Source organism: Poecile atricapillus, chromosome Z (assembly GCF_030490865.1).
Source record: "Poecile atricapillus isolate bPoeAtr1 chromosome Z, bPoeAtr1.hap1, whole genome shotgun sequence".
NCBI classification, from domain to species: domain Eukaryota; kingdom Metazoa; phylum Chordata; class Aves; order Passeriformes; family Paridae; genus Poecile; species Poecile atricapillus.
Window position 1 is genome coordinate 86,428,294 of NC_081289.1, and position 26,220 is coordinate 86,454,513.

General features: G+C 38.3%; 2 protein-coding genes across 3 annotated transcripts in view; both read left to right on the forward strand.

Moving 5' to 3' along the window:
* The window catches only part of PTAR1 (protein prenyltransferase alpha subunit repeat containing 1), an 87,821-nt gene extending 63,176 nt beyond the window's left edge, over positions 1–24,645 (forward strand). The window contains exon 8 of the mRNA XM_058827645.1: positions 24,553–24,645. Within this exon, the coding sequence (XP_058683628.1) occupies positions 24,553–24,631 (79 nt within the window). The 3' untranslated portion in view covers positions 24,632–24,645. The remainder of the gene's footprint in view (positions 1–24,552) is intronic.
* The window catches only part of APBA1 (amyloid beta precursor protein binding family A member 1), a 42,190-nt gene continuing 40,575 nt past the window's right edge, over positions 24,606–26,220 (forward strand). For both annotated transcript variants that reach the window (XM_058827637.1, XM_058827638.1), the window contains exon 1: positions 24,606–25,757. In XM_058827637.1, the coding sequence (XP_058683620.1) occupies positions 24,606–25,757 (1,152 nt within the window). The remainder of the gene's footprint in view (positions 25,758–26,220) is intronic.

The following is a 26,220-nucleotide window of genomic DNA, read 5'->3' on the forward strand; positions in this document are numbered from 1 at the left end:
GATTTTATTATTCTGTTGACATCTACTTTAATTTCACTTCCAGAGGGAGAATTATTCAAAGGTTGTGATTCATTTTGATGATTGATTTTTTTTTTTTTTTTTTTTACATATTTTCAATTTTTTTTTTCCTCTGGCAAAGGTGAGCTACAAAGGTATCCTCTTACTATGAGTTGAGTAAACTTTTGTTTTGGTGAAATTTTTTATTTTTTAATTTTATGCTTAATATTTTGCTTCATGGTACGCCCCTGGTCTAAATTTATTTATTTATTAGTTTGAGTGGCAGTGGTCTGGGTGGATTCCATGTTGCAATTCCTTTGAGATTCATTGTAATCTCAGCTGTAAGACTTAGTATACAAGCCACAGAGAGGAATCTTGTTATTGAGGTGGAAACCTGCATCAAGGTGGAATATTCAGGATTTTGACAGTAGTACTCAACAATTTCATCAGAGATTTGAAAACTAGAGTGGAGAGGCAGTAGTCTTGAAGGGGATCCACCAGGGTGTAGGAGGACAAGAAAACAACTACAGTGAGTGTTCAGAGAGGATGGGAGGTGCCCTTCAGGAGGTGCCAAAGCAAGGTGCATGGAATTGTAGGGAGGGAGCAGCTGGGTAAGTAGCAGGTCTACCAGAACCTCTGGGGGGGTTGCAGCTAGTGCAAAATGGACTGGCTATGAGGTATTGTTACTGAAGGGAGGTGCTGTATGGAGAAGAGGAATGTAACCTTAGGAGAGGTGCAAAGGATGCTCAGTATGGCTCAGGTGGTGTATCCTGTTTGACATGCTGTGCTGGAGAGAGCTGGTGAAAGTCTCTAGAGGACAGACTGAGTGCAGAAGGAATTCCCACTATTAAGTTGGGATTGTTTAGGCCAAAGAAGGGATGATGTGTACGAAGCACTGAAAATACTTGCAGGGAAGAAAGAGGCAGCAGGCAATATGTTCTTGGTTTTGCAGGACTGGATATAGCTAACCAGCTTGCACTGAGATGGTGAAGAGTCAGATGAGAGCTTGGGAAAACTACCAGCAGTAAGAATATCAAAACACTCAAATCTGACTACGTAGCCATGACTAAGTAGCCACAAATGTCATCATTATCACTGATGTTGACTTCAGGGACAGGCACACTGATATGGTTCTGTCAGATGACATCTCAAGATATGGCTCAGTGATTGCTTTGTTTTTGGTATGCTGTCACAGAACTGCAGCTTGATTGGTTTTGTAGACAGGAGGGTAAAATCAATCTGTTTGGAAACACCTCCTATTTTTTTTTTTTTTTAATTTTTTTTCTCCATCCCCCAAACTTGGTATTGTCTACTTTTCTTTTTTGTTCTCCAAGCAGTATTCTTACTGGTTACTGCCAGACCAGTTTGGAAGAAGAGATCTCAAAAATAAATAAAGCAGTAATTTTTAATGAAACTGCTGATGAGATAATGGGAAAATATATTGACTTTTTCTTCTGAAAAGAGCACAAACTGGATTTGGCAGTTGCCAAGTTGACCAGGCAGTTGTATGTGTTGGATTGACATTGCTCATGTAGCTCTGGACTCATTATAGATTGTGAGGGCCACCTATGCCCTGGTGATCACCAGGCTAAGAAGGCAATGGAGGGGATTGTCCTGCTCTGCTCTGCCCAGGTGGAGCAGGCTCCCTAGGGGAGTGGTCTCATCACCCAGCCTGACAGAGTTCAATAAGCATTTGGACAGTGGTCTCAGGCACATGGTGTGACTCTTGGGATGTCCTGTGCGGGGCCAGGAGTTGGACCCTATGATTCTGAAGGGTCCCTCCTAATTCAGCATATTCTGTGATTATATGGTTTTATTTCTTGCCTGATCAGGATTTCTTCAGGTGTTAGAATTAATTTTGGTTTAGTAGTAATAGAAGATGGTTTAGTAGACAAAGAATAGCCAGACATAGGGATTTGAGATTCTTTTGAAACTTCTGAGCGATAGAGTTGTTTTAATATATGAAGTAGTAATCCCAAGTGTTCACAGAAAAAGTGCCTCCTTCATAATACTCATACAGTTTTATGACCAGCTTTTTAGTTTTTTACTCCATCCATTATTTTTCCATTTTCACTGATTAGATTTCATATGTAATCTGTAGGAGATAAAATAAGAACCATGTAGAAAAGACCAGCGGCTTTGTCATATACTAATATTTGAGAAAATACCAATGGCTTAGTCAAAACTGTAACCAGTGACTTCCAATATATAATTTAGATGTTGAGATGAAATGTTATGACACACCCATCAGGTATGTAAATGGGGTCTGTTTACAGTTTCTGGTTTTAAGAGAGAGCTGTGAACACAATGTAATGGCTGCTTGTTTACTGGTGGTTTAAACATGTTAATTTGTATTAATTCTCTATTGAATACTACCTGTCTCCCACATTAGTTAATAATTGTAACACGTCTGAGCACACTCTACAGAGATAATCTAGGGGTAGTCGAGGGAATATGGCCTTCTTGCTTTTCAAGTAGATGTGAAATCCCAGAAAGCTCAGGTTGACTGATCCTCTCTGTCAGAATCTGAGGTCTCTGCACTTGTCTATATATGTTAAATATTTCCACCTAACATGCATCCTGTGTGGTTGATAGTCTGAGAAGCTTTGACTTATGATGGAGCTTGAATTGAATTAGAACAAATATACACTGTGAGTTCTGATTATGGATTTTTTCCTGTGACTTTGCTTTTTTTTTCCTTTGAATGCAAGCTCTGTGATGCAATTTAAAAGGAAAGTGGATATTTTCAAATTAATAAAGTCAAAGGCACAACTCAAGCCTACAGTTATGAGTTCTGCAGGCTGATGTTGCTGTTGCTCAGTTTTCCTGAGTGTTTGTCTCTAAAATGAGCTCTGCTCTCTTTCTGCTTACTGAGTCGTTCTACATTAGGGATAATGTCCAACATAATTCCCAGAGGAAGTGAAGAAATTTGAAGGAGATTGGTTTAGTGCAGAATGCTGTCCTATATCTAAGTAATTGAGAATAGCAATATAATTTGATTCATGTCACAAATAGAATGCTGGGTCTGAGAGAGCAGAAATGGAAATTGCTTTTGCAGAGAGACTGAACTGCAACGTGTTGGGTACTAATATAATACACAAATCCATTCTGCTCTGATTCTTACACTATGCCTCTCTGTAGTATTACATGGGGTCTCAGTGTAAACAAATGGCTAATGTAATCAGTCTGGCTCAGCATTTCTGTTTGTTGAATTTCCATCCAGATTGTACCTTGGCACAGCTGGCAGCCTGGTGTGGTATAATGTTTGTAGGATTTTCAGAGGGAACAGTATAATTAAATTTACAAAAGGCTTCAAATTGGAATGAAGTTTCTTTCAGAGTACAAAAGCAAAACAATAACATGTTAAATAGCATAAAGTAAATGAGTGCTAAAAATGAGCCATCAGGAATTATTCTTGTTCAAGACTTGGGTTACACAGACTGATAGAGCCTTCAGTGCTAAATATATATAGCTATTTCCCCTTGACTAACATGTAGTAGAGTGTATTCTCTGCCCTTGTCCATGAAGATGTGTTTACAGCATTTAAAACTGATGCCTAGTTCTTAAGCAGTAAATTCCAAGATGCACTAGGCAAGAGGGCATCAGAGGTATTTTAAAATATGCAGACAACAAGCCAAAACAATGAAATCTGTGCAGGTAGGTTTTTTTATTCTTTGGAGTTGTATCTTTCCCATGATCTGCCCTTATGGCTCTTTATAGGCTTTTATTAATTCTTTTGCAAATTCTGTGCTTCTCTTGCCTAGTAACCTTTAGCTGAAATTTTAATTTTGATCCTTTGGGGTTTTGTGTTCAATGCTGAATTTGTGCATAACATACAGAACAGAATGGTAAAACATTGCATTCAGAAAAATAGTCCTCAGTGTATTTCTTATGTGAGAGCCAAGGAGGAGAAAACAAGGAACTTGCCCAGCATTTTTCACAGTGTTGTGTTAAAGCTGCTTCACAATGAAAGTATTTGAGACTAAACCCCTGGTATTAAAGTACCTTTTGAGTCTCCACCTTATGTCTCCAGGAAACTGAAAAGTGTGCTGTGAAAGTGTATTTAAAATTAGCTGAAAACCCCCAAATAATTTTTGCCAGTGTGTTTTTATTTGTCTTGTGCAGAGATAGATGTCATACACTGTAAGGTTCATATCTTGTTGGACTCTTGGATCAAAGGAAGGACTACAGGAGCAGATCCATCCGTATATATGTGGAGATTTGCTTGTTTGTAGCAGGGGCTGCAGGGTTCACTTGCATGTCTGATGTTGCTGGGGAGTTTGTAGATCGAGGTTATTTTGTCACTCAGCTGCATTTGAGAAGTGTGAAACAGATGGACTTTCCCATACAGCATGGTTGTCTGTACACTGTGGTTATGCTACCTGCAAGTGTGGCAGCAGCTTTTTGATCCTTAATAGTTAAAATGTAAGCTGCATTTCACAGCTGCACGTGCATGCAGATCCGCGGCTGTCTGCTGAGAAAGCAGATGTGTGCATGACAGCCTGTTGTTTGTACCTTGGACCATGTGCCATCTTCGGGGACAGTATGCAAGTTTGCCTTATGAAGTAGCAGTCTGTATTTCAGGAAGCCACCTGGTATGCTGCCTGTTACAGTTCCAGCAAAGGAGATTGATGTAAACCCATGGGATTACATGGCTAGTTGAAAAGCTGGGACTGATTTCTGTGATTACTGTTTGGAGGGAAAGATCTGATCCTTTTTTCCAGGAGCAAACTCTCCTGGAATAAGACTCTAACTGTCTATGTAAGAAGAAAGTAAGTTACTTAGAGCAGCTAATTGTAATCCCTGGTAAAATCCAACAAAGTTGAATTTAGCCATTATTTTGAGGCCAGTGACCGTGACAAGATAGGGGTTATTTTAATCCTGTATCTCAAAAACTGTATAGTCTTTTTTTTAACAAGTTGCAAGACGGCATTATTAATGCAAAAGTTGGGTTTGGAAGTTTTTCAGCCTTTCCTATTGGTATCCCACTCTGCTGAGTTGAATGGACTTAATAAAATGCCAGTTTTGAATTCTAACAGAAGAAGGATTTGGCACTTTCAAGTAAATTTTTCAAGCATTTTTGTTTTTAAGGAAAAATAACTGGTATATTATATATTTTATAGCAGATGAGGAAGCCTGTGGCTGCTCCTGGAGTTGCTGTTGAAGCCCCTGCCAGTTTTTCTTGCTAAGTAGTTCCAAGATAAGCAGCACACATGGATTAAAGGTATCAGTCTGTGTTTTGGTCTGTGATTCTTCTCAAAAGAATCTGGATCAGCCGTGCAATGAGTGGAATAGCTGTACTGTGAAACTGCTGGATTGATCTCTGCCATTCAATATGCTTCCTATAATACGTAGAAATTTTTACAAGGAACATGACCTCTTACTGATGCTCATTTGCTTTAGCAAGACTGCAGCAAATAGAACTGCCCAAGTAGTCTTAAATGTGCAAACTGAAAATTTCTGTACTTCTGCTGAAAAATACAGCATCAATTTCAAACATAGAAGTGCACTGTTTATCTTGGCCACCAGCTGATTAATACTTGGAGGACATTATGATCTTGCATCACAAAGACTAACTCAACTCACTCCCTCCATCTGTGACATCTTATACCTTATTTCAAGTGCTACCTAGTTTGATTTAAAGACAATAAATTAATTCTATTCCTAGCTTCTGCATATCCCTTAGGGTGTGGGGGGAATTTGATAATACATTTTATAGTTATATAAATAATCTGTATTTATATATACTTAAATCTCAGTCTGCTGCAGTATGCCTGATTTAACTTGAAAGAAATGAAAAATTCATATCACATATAATTAATGTGCTCGAGACATGTTTCATTTAATTACTGTTGTTGTGTGCATTTATGTACTAAGTACACATTTCTTATAAATTCTCCCAGATAATTATCTTCAGGAGATTTGTTTCAGAATGACATAGTTTCTGTATTTATAAACTCAGTGTTTCAAGAAGACTGACCTTGTTTTAAGTTTGTTTTTTTTTCCCTGCTACAGAAATAAAATAGATGAAGAAAATGGAAAGTAACTGTTCCCTATGCTTAGAGAAACTGTATTTCAAAAAAAAGTCTCTTCCTCTTCCCACTGTATTTATGTTGCAAGTCCTGTGTTGTTTTAGAATTCTTTGCTGATTCAAATTGTCCTTTTCATTTTCAGAATTTCCTATAAATAAACACTGATTAATATTCTCTTCAGTCTAATAGCCTGGTAAGTTTTTGAGTCATGCTATTTGCACTAGAGTTGAGATTTTTCTGTGACTTGCCCACTGCCAGGAAGGAAACAATTAGATAGAAATCAAGAATTTCTGACTGCTGTCTATGTTCTTGAATCATCTCTTTCTGCCTCGTTATGAAAACAATCAAAACTCTACAAACTTGAAGCAGTGGCACAAACTATAATAGAAATTGCAAAAGCATTGCAGCTACCTATTTCTTTGTTAGTCTTAATGGAGAAATATGGATTCTTACATTGCTCTCTACTTGTCAGTATGTTTTTTACTTAATGAATTTTTAATACATAGTAATAGCAGTCAACCTGAATTTGATTTATTTTGGTGGGAGAGCAGTGCACTGCTTGTGTATCAGGTTTGTTTGGTTTAATGCTACACTGAAGAAAATAGATCCTGCTGGATTGGGTAGTCTGAGGAAGGTGAGGCTGCTGCTGCTTTATGAGCCTCAGATTTTATCACACAGCCACACTCATACGTAGTGGAAGAACATCAGAAAAATTTTCTGTATGAGTTGTATGAGTCCTGTTGCTGCCAAGATTTGATACTCCTGTCTTTAGAATGGAGACTTCAGAGTTAGCTGGTGCAATCTCTTAAGATATTTATTTATTAATGAACACTCAAAGAGTAAACAGGTAGAGCACCAAAACAGTCTATGCAAAATAATCTATAATCTAAGCAATCAAGTATACAGGTTTACAATTCCATAATGATAGAGAGTGCAGATTCTGAGGAATCACATATGTGATTACTACCAAATTAGTTTCTTAGGTACTGAGGTGTAAATCTATTTCCTGCCTCCACAGGTACCCTTCTCCTCCCATCCCCAAAACCCAGAAAATTGGAACACACAATGTTAAGAACAAAAGCCTGATTAAGAGTTCAGCATGTAATCCGAAGGGGTTTCTTCCATCCTCCTTGTGGACTTGAATCCACATGTCAGCATGACTACCATCTAGAGGCATCCACACACTTACAAGTGGAAGACCCACCTTCCTTTTTCTTGCTTTGATTTGGTATTTTATTCTTTATTTGCTACATTAGTCTTTTTTTTTTCCTGAGTTTGGGCTGAACCTTTCATTCACCTTGTATGTCCCTGTCTCTGCCAAAACTTTTCAGAAGAAAACAGCCCCCAGGTTTTTTTCTTTTCAGAAGGAAAAAAACCCCTCATAATTGTCTTTTTGTCATTGGTCTCAGTTTTGCTACATCCATACTCAGATTTCATAATTTATTGTTGTTCTATGGGCAAGATAAACCTTACGCAGTGTTATCAACAGGATTGCTCAGTGTAGGTGGCTTGGCAGTCCAAAAGTCATGCATTATTAGTATCTTAGAGTGCTTGGGTTTAGTTTACATTTTTCAATTACTGCACAGAATTTTTCTGTGATTTAGATTTCTACCTAGATCAAATTTTTCATTATGAAGTTCCTACTGTTTGTGCTGGAGCATGTGCCAGAGCAGCAGGGTGCCCTGTTTTTCACACTTTCAATGTGGGCTTTCATAATTTCAGCTTAGGGCCTAAGCTATTGTAAGGTGGTGTACTCTACATTCACTTCTTAAAATTTTCTTTACATACCATCCATTTCTTACTGAAGTCTTTCTGTTCAATTTGCTAGGAAATTATGTGGTATCCCAGTGAAAGATGTAGAGCTGAAACTCTTGGTTTTCTTACTGTACAGATGCCTTATAAATTTTTTAATAAGCAAGAAAAGCTTGTTTCTGTGAAATCTGCAAATCACCAGCACGCAAGTATAGAGCCAAAAGGTTTTTACAGATGTAGATCTAATTGGGTGGTTGCTGTGATTTTTGGGGAGTTTTTTGTTCATCTGCTTGGATTGCAGAGCATTGAGACGCATTCCTAAAATGATACATTTGCAGACAGAATCCTACACCTGGATCTGTCAGTCTATTTGGAGCAAGAGTTATTGACATGCTGCTCTGAGGTGTACTAGAAACTATTTTTTACCAACTGAAGCTTTTATGAAGTGCTTTAGTTGGTTGGTTTTGTTGTTTGATTTTCCTTTTTCTGAATTAATGCATAGCCACAAAATAATTCCATCTTGTTATTTAAAGAAATGCAGAATCATTGAACTGTTAAGGAATAGATTTGAAAGGGAAGCTGATTTCTCCTTGCAAACCGGGTATTATTTCTGAAAATTTAGTATACTGACTTAAACTCAATGCACTAGATACCACATATTGGAATAAGAAAAAATCTGTGAGTTTTAGTCAAGGAAATTGTTAGTTTGCTCCAGTTGCATGAATATATCAATGGTTTGCAAGTTGCACCAGTGATTCTTTATCCTGTTAATGAAAAGACACTCCAAGTATAACTTAACAACTTACATGAAAATAATTCTTGATAAACTAGTTGGCCTTTTCAAACTGTAAATAAGTTTGTAGAAAAAATATATTTTTACAACAGAAGTCAGATATAATATGTTATTTAGTTTAACTGAGAAATTGTTGAATTCATCAGATATAGACATCAGCTTAGCATTTTTTATAGTGTAATATTCCTGACAAGAAAAGCAGAACCCAAGTCAGGATTTTGGATTTACATGGAATTCCCTGCCTAGCTCCAGATGATGTCAAAAAACTCAGTAGTCAGTTCATTAATGTCAGACTAAGTTGTTAGTTTTATCAGTGTATCATCTTGGGACAGAAATAATATCTGTAATATCATCAGTGATGCAGCCAGGTATTCTCAGTAATACAATTTATTTTTAAAAAATCCAATCAGTAAAAAGTAGTAAGTGTTACATTATTATATTTTTAAACTATATAAATATATATTAAATAAAATTAATTATATATAAGGATTAATATTATAATATCAACTTCTATATATAATTATTATATTATATTATATTATATTATATTATATTATATTATATTATATTATATTATATTATATTATATTATATTATATTATATTATTTATATTATATTATTTATATCGAATTTATTATATCAAATTTATTCTATTATGTTATATTATATTATGTTATATTATATTATATTATGTTATATTATATTATTTTATATTATATTATGTTATATTATTTATGATGTCTCTTTTTAGGACAGTGTAATGCCTGCAGTTCAGCAGTTTCCTTAACTAATATGAAACATTGCAAATCTCATAGGAGGATAAAAGGAAAGGATAAAATAAATGTGGGTTCAAAAGTATTTGATTTTGAATTCTGACAGTTAATTCTAACTTCGAATTTCTTTGTAATTCTATTAAGGTAGAATAAGACTTCCTTTTGTAATTCTGTTAAGGTAATACCTTGTCCTCTAAGGCAGCTGAAGATAGCAAGTACTGCAAAGCAGCTCTGAAGGATTTTGGGAATATTAAAGATCATGGTATTTGTGTTCTGCTGCATAAAAAAAATCCAGAGACGCTTTATTTTAAAAAATGAAAAGTATCCTCCATAGCTGTGATCACAAAAGTTGCAAGAATCACAAGAGTCTATGGTGGCTTGTCTATGCTTTTTTTTTGAATGTATTATTTATTGAAGGCATAATGGTTTTGCCTGTTTATTAGTCATACACTGGGTAGAAAGGTGTCACTCTTAATTGAATGTCTTGTGACAGAAACTGTCATTAGAACTGAAAGTCTACAAAAGTATAAGTAAAAGGGCTCTCCATTTGCATTTTACTTAGAACAGCACTTAGTAAGAGTATAGGTAAGAATTTTGAGGATTTAAATCACTGGTGTTATTGTGGTATAGCAAGCCAAGCAAGGTGATTTCAGAGGGTTTTTTTATTTATTGCTGCAGAGTGGTCTGTAAAATGGGCTTTTCAGTGCCGTGACAATTGGAAGATTGAGAAGAAGACCAACAACTTTTCTGTCTGTATTGGTTTAAGACAATTTAAAGAGGTGGATACTTTAAAGTGAGTTACCTCCCCTTAGTTTCAACCAATCCCTTTCCACCAATGAGGAGAAATATGAGTAGATTGATGAGAGTGAAAAAATAGCAGTTTACTAACAAGCAAAACCGCAACAGGCAAAAAAATAACAGTAAATAATCATGAGATGCCAAATTGCTAAATCTCACAAACTCTCCCAGAACAAAGAGAAACTCGAAGTGGTGGAAATACGCCTTCCAAGATGGTGCCTGCCACAAAGAGACAAAGGGAAAATGGCGCCAGCTCTCTCCCCCAGGATGGTGCTGCCCAGGAGGCAAAGGGAAAAAAGATGGCCACAAACCATCCCAGAGTAAATCTTTTTATACACTCATGTGAAGTCCATTTTCCCCATATTTGTATTAAAGAGGGTTGAATATATGTCACTACTGTTTTTGTAATACTTTTCTTTCATTGAGGTTGTGGTGGATTGACTTGGCCTGGCTGCCGTCTCCGTGCCTCTCTTTCACTCCTCCTCCTCAGTAGGATACTGGGGAGAAAATAGGATGGAAAGGCTTGTAAAGTGAGATAAAGAGGGTGATTTCCAGTGCTTGTCATGGGGAAAGTAAATTTGATTTGGGCAAAATTAATTAATTGCCAGTTAAAATAGAGTTGCATGGTGAGAAACAAGGACAAAATGTAAAGCTGCTCTCCTTGCTCTCCCCCCTCACCTTTTCCCATGCTCAACTTTACTCTGTCATTTCTGACTCTTCCACCTCCTCTTTCCTGGAGTAGGGCATTGCATCACACCTCAACACTACACCCTGCAGCTCAGGAGGGAAAAGTGAGGTAGTTTCTCCTTAAATTGTGATTCAAATTTGGCAAGTGTTTGTACTGCGAAGCTTAGAGCCTAGAATCAGCTAGAGCAGTGTGCAGCTGAAGAGCTCTGGGTAGCCTTGGGTTTGCTTAGGTGTGACAGCTGCAGCTGGTCTGAAGCTGTGCAGGTAAATTGGCCAGAACTGAATCTAGCTCAACTAACCTAGCACCTTAGAGAATGGAAGTAAGCAAGTCCCTGGGTGAGCAATGATAGGTGGGATTCAAAGGAAAAGAGGGGACCCCAGCCAATCCCAGTCAGTCACAAATGCAGATGTCTATTTGGCCAGTGAGCTGGTTGGTGCTAAGACCCCGACCAGTTAGGGGTGTAAGTACAGGAAATTTGAAGCCCCTATAAAAGGGGGCTTCCAACAATAAACTTCAGCTGTTGTCTCGTGAACTCACTGTGTTCAGCCATGTTCCTGTCTTTTAAACTGTGACCCAATGTAACACTTAGGGCATGCAGAGTTGGGGATTTTGGGGTTTGGCAGAAGAGACCAGTCAGCTGCCTGTGACTCTGGGAAGGGTCTTTTGGTGAGGTGACAGGAAATATGCAGGCCTTAGGACCAAAACAGTAAAAAGTGTGATTTATTGGAAAAAAGCATAACAAGCCCTCAGCTTGGTAGGAGATCTAGGAAGCTAATGTGCTTGCAGATGGTCCTTCGATACTGTCATCCGAGTGCTTAGGTCTGTGGTTGGCCAAGACCCAGCACCAGCTGGTGCTGCAAGTCTTGGTCCGGACATGGACTTCTTCTGTCCCCGCTGCCAGCTGAGCTCTCACAGAAGGGACCCGTCTTCCCACGTGCATGTATAGGAGGAGTTGCCCGGTGTACAACCAAAAGAGTTACTTGGGGGGGTGGGGGGGTGGGAACAGAAATAGGTTGTTTCCATGTTTCTTTAAGTCTATTATTTTGCAGAGTTCAGATTCCTCTGGGTAAAACAGTGCAAAGAGAGCCACAGCTGCATTTTCTATTATGCAGAAATGAGTCTGAGGCCAGGAAAACCTGAACCATGATGGTACAGAGGCCAGCCTCCCTGGGACATTGGTAATGTGTCGGGATGGGACTTGGCTGCACTTGCTGTGGCTGGGAGCCAAGAGAGATGTCATTGCTGCTTGGTAGCCTCTGTTTTGTGGTCATGCAGGTGCAGTTGTTCTGCTGTTGTGGGGTACCAACAAACTCTCTTGCTTATTTTCGTTGAATGTTTTTTGATGGCTTAGTTCTTTGCAGCAGGTATGGGTTATTGATTTTGAGCTTGTTGGCTTTTCTTCATTGCTCCTTCAGCATCTCAGTTTGTTGATGTTTCATTTTCTTTTCAGTGTAATATTCAGGTTCCCTGGATGAGCCTTGTAAATATTTGTCTGCATGCTGTTACTCATATAAACTGTAAAATAAATCTGTATTTGGCTTCTCAGCTTGCTAGGTTAGCTGAAGTATGATTCTTACTTTGATTCTCAAACCATGCAGATTTAAATAACACAGTACAATGAGTTATTTAAGTGGTTTTAGGTTTTTTTCTTGGCTTTGGGTTTTTGGGGATTTTTTTCTGTTTGTTTGGATTGCATTGGCTTGTTTAGGGTTTTATTTGAACCTTTGGGGAGGAAAGGGGTATTCTGTATTTGGGTTTCTTTTAACAATGCACTGGTTTTCCTGTTGCTACAATTACTTGTCTTTCTGTTAGGATTTTGCTGTTGTGTTAGGTTCATGTGTTTTACAGCTATTCACATGCATTTCTTAGCTCAGAACCTCTCTTCTGCCAATTCTGATGGTTGTTTGGAAGAATGTGATCTCCAAGTCTGCTCCACAGTGTGTACTGAAGTACAGTCTGTGGGCACCATCACAAATTGCCTTTACAAGTGTCATTCAGATCCAAGCTAAAATGCATAGGTAAACGCACTCGGAGAAATTGTCTCTGACAAGTGTATAAGGCAATCTATTTACTCTTGCAAACTGCAGATTTTTTTCCCACACTCCTCATCTTCCTCTCTGTTCCCATTTTTTTCAGACATTTTTTTCCCCTGGAACTGATGAGAGTTATATGTTCAGAGACCTTCAGAAAAGCCAAACTCCTGGTCAAAAGTCAACCCCTGAAAGATCCATTGCTCTTTTCCCAGGACTAATTTAAATTTGTTTAATCATGGCTTTGATCAAATTTTTGAAATATTCAGCTTGTACAGACTCATTTTTACTTCCAGAGTTTGGATGATGTTTATTTGAGCACAGGATCTGCACAAGTAACTGTCAGCAGTTTGAAAACTGGCCTGAACTTTTGAAAGTCTTAACACTTGGTTGTGTAAAATTCCTGCTGTTACACAGTATTTGTACATAAAAATTGTTCTCTTCAGGTGACTGATTTAATATGTTTAGAAGCATGTGGCAGAAGAGCATTTTGGACTCTTAATTTTCAGTAACCCTTATGGTAGATTTCAGAAGATGGTAAGGAGGAGTATGTTGTGTCAATATTTTAAAAAGTGAAGTGAATGTCTAACACTTACAGCATGGTAGTTTAGTGTAAATCCCCTGTAGGATAAAGGAATGGATGTTGTGGGTTCACAAACTTTGAAAATTGCAGGCCGTTCTCAATGGTGTATGCTGCAGTTCAAGGAAGCAAGAACTTAATCATAATGGTTTCTGCTTTTTAGAAGGTTGGATTTACTGATCATCATGGATTTTATGGCTTCTGTAGAGGTAGAAGGTTACTTGTCCAGAGAAGTTCATGTATCTTAATAGTTGTGACTTAATGACTGACTGATTTGAAGCATTGTGTTGAATTCTGTAGTAAAGCGGTAATCTTAAAATAATTCTGTAGCAACCTACAAAGCTATGAGAAATACATAGTTATTTTTTATTTTAATTGCTTTTAAGATATAGTTCCATGTTTAAAGTTAATTCAGTGGCTTCCCACCTTCATTTTAAAGTATATTTAACACATGAGAGAGATCACATCCTCAGTACTTTTTGTCTTGACTATAAGAAACTAAAAATGAAAGGATGCTGTAGTATAGCAAAGAAGAGGGAAATTAGTGTGTGCATTCTTATAATGTCACATCTGCAAAGCTCAGGTATTTGAAGAGAGGTCAGACCAGTGCTTTGCCTGATGGATATCAGTGATGGGGGCATGGATTTTAATTTGAGGTAAATACCACCAAAGAATAGAGCCTAGGATACCAGTTAAGTTTGGATCTCATACGAGAAAGACATTATTTTAGAGGAGGAATGGTTCTTCCTTGAAAGAAATTAAAAAAAAAAAAAAAAAAAAAAAAAAAAAAAAGAATAATTTCAACTATATCATTCTTTGGGATTATAGAATCCCTCTTATCTAGCTTTAATAGAACATTTAAGAGATACCTTATCTTCTCTCTATAAAATATAACAAAGCAAAATAATTAGGGCTCTTATTTCCTGTAGTGAAGGGGTTATGGGTGCCTTTGAAATACATTGCCTTAATAAGAACTTCTGAGGATTAGTGAAAGGAGCCATTGATAGTCAGACTGCAATCAAAAGGAGAAAAATGCTAACCAATGAATAACTAAATACCCTAAGTACTTCAAGTGTTGAAACATTTCAGGATTGTTCTGTTCTTCCTTTAATTTTATTAATGTTAAATATGTTTTACCTTAGAATCACCCTTTTTTAGCTACCACTTTTCTCTACTCTAATTCCACTGTTTGGATGTGTTAATAATATAAAAGGATTTTATAATGTTAAAAATACATAATAAAGTGTTTTAAATTGAATACACACTTCTACTAAAATCTAAGTATTGCTGTGTAAGAGAATTAAAAATTATATACTTTTACAGAAATGTGAGCCATCTGTGTTCCTTCAGGTGTCATTTCTCTTTCAAAGGTAGACAAAACCACTGTGGGACAGGGTACAAATAGCTTTTAAAACTAGGCAACTGCCACATTATGTGTGTTTAGGAAATTTTTAATTTATGTTCTGTTTTGCCTATTACTCCCTCTTTAAATGCTATTACACTGTATCCTTTTACCTGTTGTGTGTATGTGCTGACTGGGACTGGTGTGTGTGTGTGTGTAGATTCTAGCTCTAAATGCTGTATAGAGATGTGAAAAGTGTGCTTGGGTGACTCTCCTCAATTTTCTTCATTTTCTTCCAGACTCTCCTGTGTAGCTGTGCTCTGTTCAATTTGTTTCCTTAGCAGGTAGAGATTGGCAAATGTATGGGAGGCATTGTGCCTTTTACAGAATGCATCTACTTTTGATTTGCATGATCTGGCAGTAGTGTGTGTGATATAGTTAACTTGATTAGCATCAATAGATAGTTTTTTTTTCCTGAACCTGGTGGAACCCCAGTGGCTGCAACCAGGCATCACTCCCATTTCCCTGCTCAGGCTGTAGTTTCTGAGCAAGCTGCACATCTGAGTACCCTGAGCTATGTATGGTGCAATTGCTAATACTCCTCAACTTCCATTGTGAGCTGCAGATGTGGAGAAATTCTGGCCTTCATTAGGGTTTAATTATGTCTGGGGAACAGATTTCATGTGTAGTCGCCTTGGAGCAGCTGTTTCCAGTAATAGGAATGTGCTTGTCCTGAAAAAGTAGGTCTCAGTCAAGATTTTCCTCAGTTTAGAGAAATGAGTGATGTTGATGTCCTCTCTGTTTGGATGAGTAACCCATGTCTCCAGCTCTGGTGGGTAGCACAGGCTGCATCTTGCTTTTAAACTCATGGAAGCCACAGAAATTGCTAATATTCCAAGCTAGGAAAAAAATTTGTTTGGGGAGACTGGAGCAGGCAAACACGTCTGGTGAGACCAGTCAAATGCAGGTAGGTGCTGGTCTAGCCACACAGACCACTCCTGCTCATCTTGTGTGTAGTGCCTTGTGGTGCATCTGCTTTAGTGTTGACAAATGGCCGCAGCATTTCAAAAGTTTTAACAGTAGAAGATGTGCTTGGGAGTTTTTTACCTCTTCCCTCAGGACTATGCTTGGAAGTAAATGTGTGACATCTTCCAGTATGGTTTTGAAGATGACTGTGGGGCTGTCTGTATGGTAGGTCTCTGTAACATAGCTGCCAGTCTGTTAGAAAATACAAGTGGAAGATTAGGTTTCCTTCGAGCCTTTGGAAACTTGTGAACTGGACTGTGTAGCTTTGATTTTCTTTTTTTTGATGTGGACTGAATCAGCAGCTTCTCCTTGAAACAGAAGTAGTAAAATGATCTGCAAGTGTTAGGAAAAGTTGGTGGTTAGAGATGAGATTGGGTTTATTATGTGGGCTAAAATAGTAACAGAAAGTAGAGTAGAAGAGAAGGCTGTCCATGTAGGGAGGAGAAACAAATTAATTTTAATCTTCAGTAACCTACATCTGTGCATTCCTACTTCCTCCTCCTTTACCATGTTTTGTGCCGTAGTTCATGTTTCTTGTAAGGTTTTTTTCCCCTACTGTACACTAGGTACACAAGTGTACCTAGACAACTGGATCTGTTGAAGTAGCATTTAATTCCAGGAATATTGTGGTTTGAAACCAATAAGGTTTGGTTTTTTGGTTTTTTTTTTTTTTATTTTTTTGTAGCTTCAGTTGTGACTATAATCTTTAAATAAAATACCTTTGTTGGTAGGATTTCACTCTTCCCTCATGAGTTTTTGCTAGCCTGCGGCCCTTATGTGTTCTTGCTTACTTAATTTCTCTGAAAGCAGATACCTGATGTCTTGCTGTCACTCAGAAATAAGTAATAAGAAAATATTACTAAGAAAATTACTAATTTACATGAGAAAATAAGAAATAAGTAATAAACTTAAAACCTGTCAGTAATTCAGTCTAGGTATATATCGGGTCCTTTAAAAGCTTATTGTATCATAGAAAGTATTAGCTTAGTTGTTCTGACTGGCAAGAACTTGCATGCTTATGACTTGGGAATTTTAGCTATTCCATCTCTGTCTGGCCCATACTGCCCCACTCTGAGTAACATCTCCACGTCCTACATACTGTCTTTGACAATGACATTCTAAGAGAAAGACTTGGAAAAGTCATTGTTAAAAAGACACGTAGTAAAGTGCAAGTCTAATAAAAATAAAAATTTAAATAAAATAATAATTAATTTAAATAGCTGTCTATTTTGAGGTGTTTCCTTCTGTCGTGGTTTCAAGGACGGAAGGTTGAGGTTGGGGGATTGTGTAATCCAGTGTGTTTGGTAACTGTGTTTGGTTACAGTTGCCAAGCAGTGATACATTTTTAAGTACATGAAAGGCAAGCAAATTCTGTAGTTTATCTATCCCAATTTTTGAGTTTAATTCAGATATAGCTCCTTGTGAACTTCTGAAATAAAATTAATTGAAGGAGGAGCAGATATTTTTCTGTGATGTCTGAACCATGATTGCTTTTCATGAGGAAATATCCTTAGCTTGAAATTCTCAGGTAATAATGAGTCTCTCAGAATAAATGCATTTTAATTTAATTTAATTTAATAAATGCTGCTTGAAGGACAGAAGTTATTAGGGTTTCAGTACTATTTCCATGAGTTGAAACTGTTTTCTGTGACTCAGCCAAAGAAGATGCTGAGGCGGACAGACTAACTAGCTGGACATCACTGCCTTTTGCTTAGCTTTGTATTCCTTAAAGCTGTGTATTTGGTGAAAAGCCTTCTATCACATTCTAGCAAACCCTTCGTCTTTTCTTGAAGTGGTCTCAACACCTTCCAAATGTTTCTGTGTACCTGACACAACCTATGGATTGATTGCATGAAAGAATTCAAAAAGTTAAAGTCAGGTGAAAACTTGGCTTCCTGTAACAAAATTGCTGTTTTGAGGAGGGAAAGTTGGGCGGGAATTCAGTGAATCCTCTGTTTGGCTTGTATCCAAAATAGTTGTATCAAGACTATGCAACACTGGCCTAGAATGCAGCTGAGTATGACTGTTAGAGCCAGAAAGGTCTGATCAAGTCTTTATGTATAGCCAGAGGAGGAAAATCCAAGGTTTTTTTGGACATATGTGTTCTTACTTTGTAAGTAAGGCTTGAGGCCTTCCTATTCACTCTGAAAGTAGCCATGTCCTGCAATTCACTGGATCATATAGTTTGATTCTGTTTACATTTATTTTTATTGCACTGTTAATGACTCTTAAGGGTGTGGAAAGGGTATTGGGCTTGCTGGGCTGGTATTTTTCTTTTTTGCCTTTTGGTAGGTTAGACCTAATCCCTCTTTGTTCAAGTAGAGAGAAAAAGATAATCTTCATTGCTATAAAAATGTTGCTAGTGTAAAGATAACTTGAATTCAGAATTCATCACTGGGGAGGCAGCATTTGATAATGTATTCTCTGGGACAGTTCTGCCCTTTTACACAGAGGAGAAAGAATGGTAAATTACAAACAGCCATGAACTAGATTTGGTATAGATTCACTTTTCGTAGTTGTACTTCTAACAGAGATTGACGTTAGTTTCATATTGTAATACTGATTTTTAAATGCTGTGATACTCTAACACTGCTTATGTGCTATTTAAATTTTTCATTCTCCTATGAAAATTGATTTAATTTGTAACCATGATTTGAATACCAGAGTAACAATTCCAGTATTCAAAGTTTTAGATTAACTGTCTGCTAATTAAAGATGCAAGACCTAATACCCAGGAATAAACCCATCAGTAATGTGTCAGAAAATGATACCAGAGTGAAAGAGAACCCCAAATTTCCTTAGTTTAGCTGTTAATAGGAATATTACTTAGGAAGCTTCGTCATTTTGGTGGTGACACTTAGTCATAGTGACAATAGTTTTATTCCCTCAGCCACTTATGATCTGGGATTTGTGATGTACTTTTTAAAGTGTTTTTGTCTTGTGTGTCTAATCATTGCACTTAAATGAAGACGTTGCCTGTGGTTCCTTGTCAAGATTTTTCTCTAGTGCTCTTGGTTAATCTCGTCTGTTTGAGCCATAATATTTGTTAACCTTTGTCTGGCAACAAATGGATGGCTTCCATCCATGTATTGCCTCCATTTCTTGTGCAGGCAGGACTTCAGTGTTAGGTGGTGAGAAGGATCTGTTCCTTTTCTAATCAGAGTATTCCCCATCTCCAGTGCCCTAAAGTATTTATGAGATCTGGGCTGTCTGCACTGAAGATTACCAAATGGTGTTTTTTGCTCAGGAGTATATTTTAGCTTTGAATAAGATGTGAATTGGAAGGGGAGAAAAGTGTAATGTGTTTTGAGTGCTCTTAATGCTGATAATTCTAGATCTGCCTACTATTAACAAAAGTTGTGGGTTCTTGTCTGCAGAGCAATGTTGTGAATAAAGCTTTTCTGCTTTACAGTTACTGTAAATGTACACAGTTTTTCAGCCTCATTACTATAATACGTGTAAGTGTGCATGTGGTGGGATGTTAATGTCACTTTCTAGGTGCTGCTTTTGCAGACTGGCAAAAAATATAAGATTCACAGCTTTTTAAATTTTAAGCTGTTTCGGATGAGGTTACTTAGCACATGGCAGCAGAAGCAATGTGATTTCCCAACCAGGTTGTAGTTCAGCAAAGAGAATTACCTAATACAGGAGAGCTTCTTCAAAGTGGGCATTGCATATGTTGTAAAAGTTTCCTACCATAGGGAGTCTTTAAAGAAAAATAAAAGTAATGTGGTTCTCAAAGTCATCTGTTTGCTAAAAGACTGTGTTCGTTTTTTGAGAGATAGCTTGCATTCATATGTCTTGTTGAGGTCTGTACAAGTGAAACATCAGTGTAAGTATGTTAAAAGAATAAATATTTTTCATGGAAGACATGGGTAAAGGTGGCTGAAGTATTTTAAGGGCGACAAAACTATTTTGCTCACACACTCAGCTGCAAAATAAAAGGAAACAGTTATGCTTCTTATAAATGAAATAATTAATTACAAAAAAATAATATGTATGTATGTATGTAAATACCCCTCATGATAATACGGGCTGGGTCTGGTGGGGACAAGTAGCAGATCTGGGACAAGGCCCAGGCAGCAGAATAAGAGTCAGCAGCACCTGGGGCAGTGTGACGTGATCCTGAGAGCCCAGGGTAGGAGAAGAACCATGCCCTCTGCTCAGAGCCTGCCAGAACCCACCTGGGTACTGCCTCCCTTTTGAGTCCCTGATACAGGGATGATACTGGTGGGAAATGATGGGAAGTCACAAGACACACAGGAGAGACTGCAGGATCAGGGCTGTTTCAGCTGGGAGGAGGGATGGCTTCCATGTCAACAGCCTACGGGATGGGGGAGATGCAGCTAGGCTCGTCACAGTAGCATGTGGTGTGAGGGAAGGTTAGAGGCAGCTGAGACATGCTGAAACAGGGGAAATTGAAACTGGCTATAAGGAGGAAACATTTTTTCCTGCAAGGACAGTCCAGTGCTGGTGTTGGGGCCCAGACAAGCTGTTGCTATCACCAGTCTTGGAGGTTATCAAACCCCAAGTGGATAAGACCCTGATAAACCTGGTCTTAGCTCAAAGCTGGCTGTGCTTTGGGCAGGGTTGGACTGGAGACCTCCTGTGATCCCTTCCTGAGTTATCTGTTATCCTTGATGTGACACAAAAATATGTGTGTGTAGTCTTGGTTCCATGTGGCACACAGCTTTGAGACAGTAACTACAGTATACAGACATATCAAGAGTGTGAGCTTTTATTCAAGTTTATTAAACTGTGGAAATATGATGCATAATGCTCTTACAAAACAAAATCCTAAACTAATAATTAAAAGTGAAAGTAAATTAAAATAAAAAGTAAAAACTAAATAATAATATTATTAATAATAATAATAATTTATATTTTTTCCTTTCTGCCTGTGTATACAAGAAATCAAACAATTATTTATCTAGGCTTGGATAAGAAATAACAAACCAAATTGGAATCCGAATACTCACACTTTCACCTTTTCTTACTTTGTATCTTTTCCTGAGTAGAACTTGGCATAAGTGTTGTGGTTTTGCTCCGAGATGATAATCTGACCTTTGATGGTGTTTTAAAGTAGTAGAGAAAAATTCTTAAACTTTCAACTTTATGTTGCTTAAGAAATATATGGATATATAAATTTTTTCTTCTTTACAGACCAGAATGTAGTTTATCTTTCAGCAAAGAGTTAGTTGCAGTAGTAATCAACTTCTCATTTCTCTGTTGTGGAGACAGATTCATCTATCAAGTTCTGTGTGCAAAGCTAAGAGTGCTTACAGAGCACTTTCCCAAATATTTTTGATAACCAGAGCACAGCTGCTGTTCTGGGTAATTAACATGCTACTATAATATCATTCAGATGGGTGCTGTGTCTATGCTACCAAGGTCAGATAACCTCTCTTGCTTATATTCTCTTCATATTCTGTCTATGGCATTTTATTGTAGGTTATTGATTTTTGTCTGCTTGTAGGAAATAAAGTACTTTTTACAGGTCTGGTGGGAAAGATCAGGCAGACCTTGTATTTTCTTGAGGAAAGTGTGGCTAAGAATAAATTATAAGCAGGGTTTAGTAGTCTTCCAGCTAATAACTTCTAACCCCCAATCTTAATGAGTGCTCTTTAATTCACTGTTCTAAAGACTGACTGTTAAACAGTAAAATAAATGTTCTTGACTCAGAAGCTTACATTTTGTAGAAGGTTACTGGGACTGAGGTGACCTAAGGACATTCATTCAGATCAGATTTCTAAGTCAACATTTTGAAACAACAAAGAACTTTTTTAGATTTCAAAATAAACAATAAGTTATTGTTTTCAAAATTAAAAAAATTAATTTAATTTACAGGAGGAAAGGCAAACAGAAGAACATTTTTCAGTAAAGGCTTTTAGTAAACTTAATGTTTCCTCCTCATCCCTTCAAAATATGCAGCCTTGAATGTTTTGGGATATCAGTAGTTGAAATCAAGCTGAGAGAATTCTTTAAATGAGAAAAATTTTACACATGGAACTTTGGAAGCTATAATTTTTCAGAGGAAAATGATGTAACTCCCAGGTGGTTTTTAGCCATATTTTGTATTGTTTGTAGTCTCTCTAAGACATGTCAGTGATGCTGTCTGTCCATAAAACTCATTATGTTGCGAACATGTATTAAGGCCTCTAAAACAGGATAACATAGTTTCAGCAATTACCAGTACTTTTGTTGTCACAAAAATTATAGCATTTGATACCTTATTTGACTTGAGAAATCTTCATGTAGCTGATTTTTTTGCCTTCTTTTCTGAAAATACAATTAAGTTAAAGATGTATCAGGATACATTTGATAAAATTTCAGAAAGTTGATCATTATCCTGTGTTTATTAGTAACTTCATTTCTGTTGACTAGCACTATCCTTTTTGTAAGGGTGACCAATGACATTGAACCACAAGTCAGGGGCTAATTGAACCAAATAAATTCAATGTAGATTTTTTAACCAGCCCTCTATCTTAGCCTTCTGTCTGTGTGGAAAAGAGTAGAAATTTTGTAATTGACTTCAATGAAAGTAGGCCATGTTAAAGAACCTTCCCAGCCTGACCATTCACAAGACTCTATACAGTCACACTCCTACCTAGGGACTGTCACTGCTGGGACCAAAGCCCCTTCATGGTGGCCACTCCAGTGACCTGATGGGTCCCCACCTGACTCCTACACATTCTCCCAGGCCCAGGTTTCCCAAAGCAGAAGCTTGGGATTTTTTTGATCCCAGGTTTCCCACAGCCGAAGCTTGGATGACTCTTTCCATAGAGTCATTTATTCATGGTGTGGTAACACAGAAGCAGCTCAAGCTCTGAGCCTCCAAGGAGGGAGCCTGAACAAAGGAACATTAAGGCTCTTATCCCCTCACAGTCCATGCGTGCCAAAGTCTCACTTTCCCTCCCGAGTCTTTAGCTCCAACCATGACTCAGTGTCCATCCTGTCCATCCACCTGGCTGGTGCCAGCATCTTCATGTCCTGTGTTACGCAGAGAGTTGACCCTTCCTGGCCTCTTGCCTGGGGCTCCTGCCGCCCAGAGCTCAATCTGCAGCTCAAACTGCGGGCTGCAAACCAAGCTACCTGCACTGAATGTTTTCCTCTGCCGTAATCCTCCTTTAGAAGGATTTTTCAAAGAGGTTTTGTGCCTTGGCATTCTCACCCTTTTTGTGGGCTAAAAGTGGAAAACTGTCCAATATTGTTCTTGCTTTCTTCTATGCTGTATGTGGGGATAGTGTTTGGTTTATTAGTTCTGGTGCATGCTACACCCCTGTTCTGACCATTCTTTCCTAATATTTTGGAAGTCTTAACTGGAAAAGACCTTATCATGCCACTGAAGCCTTACTAACACACTTTCTTTAGCTGGAAAAAAACAAACCGAGTTTTTTCATAGTTATTATGAAAAGGGATTAGTTTGTGTACAACATCCATGTAGGTCCTCCTAATACTATTTATTAGCTATTACTTTACAATTGTAATTTTTATTTTTAAGGACTTTTGTGTTTAAAGGGCTAAAACATTAGATGAACCAAAAACAAGGAGTGTTCACTGAGCTGGAAGCTCTACGCTCTGTATTTCCTGTGGAAATACAGTGCAAGTGACTCACACCTTGGCTTGCCTGCCTAATAGAGAGCAACTGAAATTGCTGTTGCTTTCTCATCACAGGCAGTTTTTCCCACTGCTTTTCTGCACAGGGCTCATTTAGTCAGCAAAGTGCCACCTGAGCCTTCTTGCCTCGGTTTGCTAGATTTGATCTGAGTTCTATTTCATATTCACATTAATTTTTTAACTGGCAATTGACACATGCTTTTATAGATCCTTGAAGTTAGTAGTCTTCCAATAGGTACCTTTTATTTTACTACTTACCAGTAAGTCACAAGCTAGAGCTGTATTTTATTTATGGATATATGGCTTGATTTAGGTAGCTAAAAGGACGTTACATGTCCTCTTTATGACACTGCATTTTAAAAACATAGGACAAGGTTACAAATGTTATGAATATTAGTAATGTCTTCTCCCTGTTTTAGGGAAAAAGCTGTCTTAACTGATTATAGGTAGATTCCAGAAAGATAACTGTGTTGTATTTAGCTGTTGTGTGCTTCTCTAGGGAGAAGAAACAGGTGCTTCAGATATACCGCATCTTGAAGGGTGCACTTTAATGTCTACTGATTTTTTAAAAGTGCATAAGGTGACTAGCTCACCTGAAGATGTCATACTGAAAAAGTATAGAATGCATAGCTGTCATGTACCTGAGCAACTGCAGACTCCTGTGACAGAACTAAACCTGCTGTTTTACATTGCAGCATCCCTCCTTTGCTCCAAGTTAGTGATTTGTGGGGGGAGTGCTTGAGCAATGGTGAAATATTTCTGTCACCACTGCCATGGTTCAGCTCCTGGCAAAAATTAGCTTTTCTAATATGCCAGCATCATTGCAATGCCACTGCAGTGCATATATGCATCTTCAAAGGGGTTGTTTGGAATGGTACTTCCACAGAGAATTTGTCCATGGAAGGGAGAAGTGCAGTCACCAAGGGTGGTGTTGTTGGTTGCTGCTGTTGGAGATCATTTGCATGGGAGGTCATACTGTTCTGCCTATTACCTGACTGCAGAGCTGAGTCAGATATTTCTCTGCTGGGAAGGAAGGGTGCATTTTGTTGCTTCTGTTCATTAACTCCACCTTTTTTATTGGGAGTAATGTCAGAAGTCTTTTTTTTTTTTTATTTCTTTCCAGCTGTGATAGACAAAATGTCAGCGGAATAAGTGACCTACTCTCCAAAACTTGCCATGAACCATTTGGTTGGACCACCTGAGGGGGAGATCAGTGAAGAGCCAGCAAACAGAGCAGTGAATGAGTCAGTGGAGGCTGACCTGGAGCACTCAGAGGTGGAAGAGGAACAGAGGTATGCGGCTCGCTACCCAAGGCACACCAGCAGCAGCCACGTGGGCCTGTCTGGGCAGGAGGAGGAAAGCATGTTAGCTCGGTCAGCCAGTACTGAGAGTGGTTTCCACAATCACACAGATACTGCAGAAGGGGATGTGATAGCCACAGTGGAGGACAGTTATGACATTGAGAGGGTGCAGGAAAATGAGGATGAGAATGCATATGCAGTGCAGTATAGGCCTGAGTCCGAGGAGTACACAGAGAATGCCGAAGCAGAGCATGGTGAGGCCATTCATAACCGAACACTGCCCAATCACCTACATTTCCATTCCATCGAGCACGAAGAAGCCATGAATGCAGCCTACTCGGGTTATGTCTACACACATCGCCTCTTCCACCGAGGAGAGGATGAACAGTATGCTGAGGCTTACGCTGATTATGGGCTGCAGGAGCATGTGTATGAGGAAATAGGAGACACGCCGGATCTCGATGTTAGGGAGGGCATCCAGCAGTATGAGCGGGAGAGGGAGGAGGCCGACAATTACCGCAAGGAGGCGCTTGGTGCCCGTCTTCACCATTATGATGAACGGTCTGATGGAGAGTCTGACAGCCCTGAAAAGGAAGCAGAGTTTGCACCCTACCCAAGAATGGATAGTTACGAACAAGAGGAGGATATTGATCAGATTGTAGCAGAGGTGAAGCAGAGCATGAGCTCTCAGAGCTTAGACAAGGCAGCTGAAAACATGCCAGAGTCAGAGCAGAGTTTGGAGCATGGTCAGACTCTTGTAAGTGGTGGACATGAGAGTAATGGCCAGCTCACATCTGGTTCTCGAGTTATATCCGGCTCAGGAGAATCTGTACAGAGGTACAGTAAGGAAAAAAGAGATGCAATTTCACTGGCCATCAAGGATATTAAAGAGGCTATTGAGGAAGTGAAGACGAGGACCATCCGTTCTCCTTACACCCCTGATGAGCCTAAGGAGCCGATCTGGGTGATGCGGCAGGACATCAGTCCATCCAGGGATTCTGACGACCAGAGGCCACTAGATGGAGATGTGAGTACATTAAGCTTTCACCTCTCAAGTTATCTGTATCCAATTCTTTTAACTGTGACATGAATGCCTGTGAAGGAGAGTGTGTTATATTCTTGTTCTGTGTCTCATTCTTGAAAAAGTGCTTTGTCTTGAATTTGTACTCTGAAGCATAAGAGAAGTAAACATACATTAACACAAAGCCAGATTTTTCTCTAGTTAACACTAACCTAACTATTTAACATAACCCAGGTATAATGTACAAGAATTTGTCACATGAAGCTCTTTACGTGTATATAGCTTCCAGATTTTATTTTTCCTGCAAGACCACTGGAAACACAGTGATGAGTGTGCTGTGGGGTTTTTTCCTTGATTCTTAATAGAAAACCTAATTGAACCTTAAAAAAAGCCCAAACAAACAACTATATAGCCAAAGTTAGTTCTACAAATATTTTTCAAATTACGTCTCTTACAGAGTTGGTTTGCA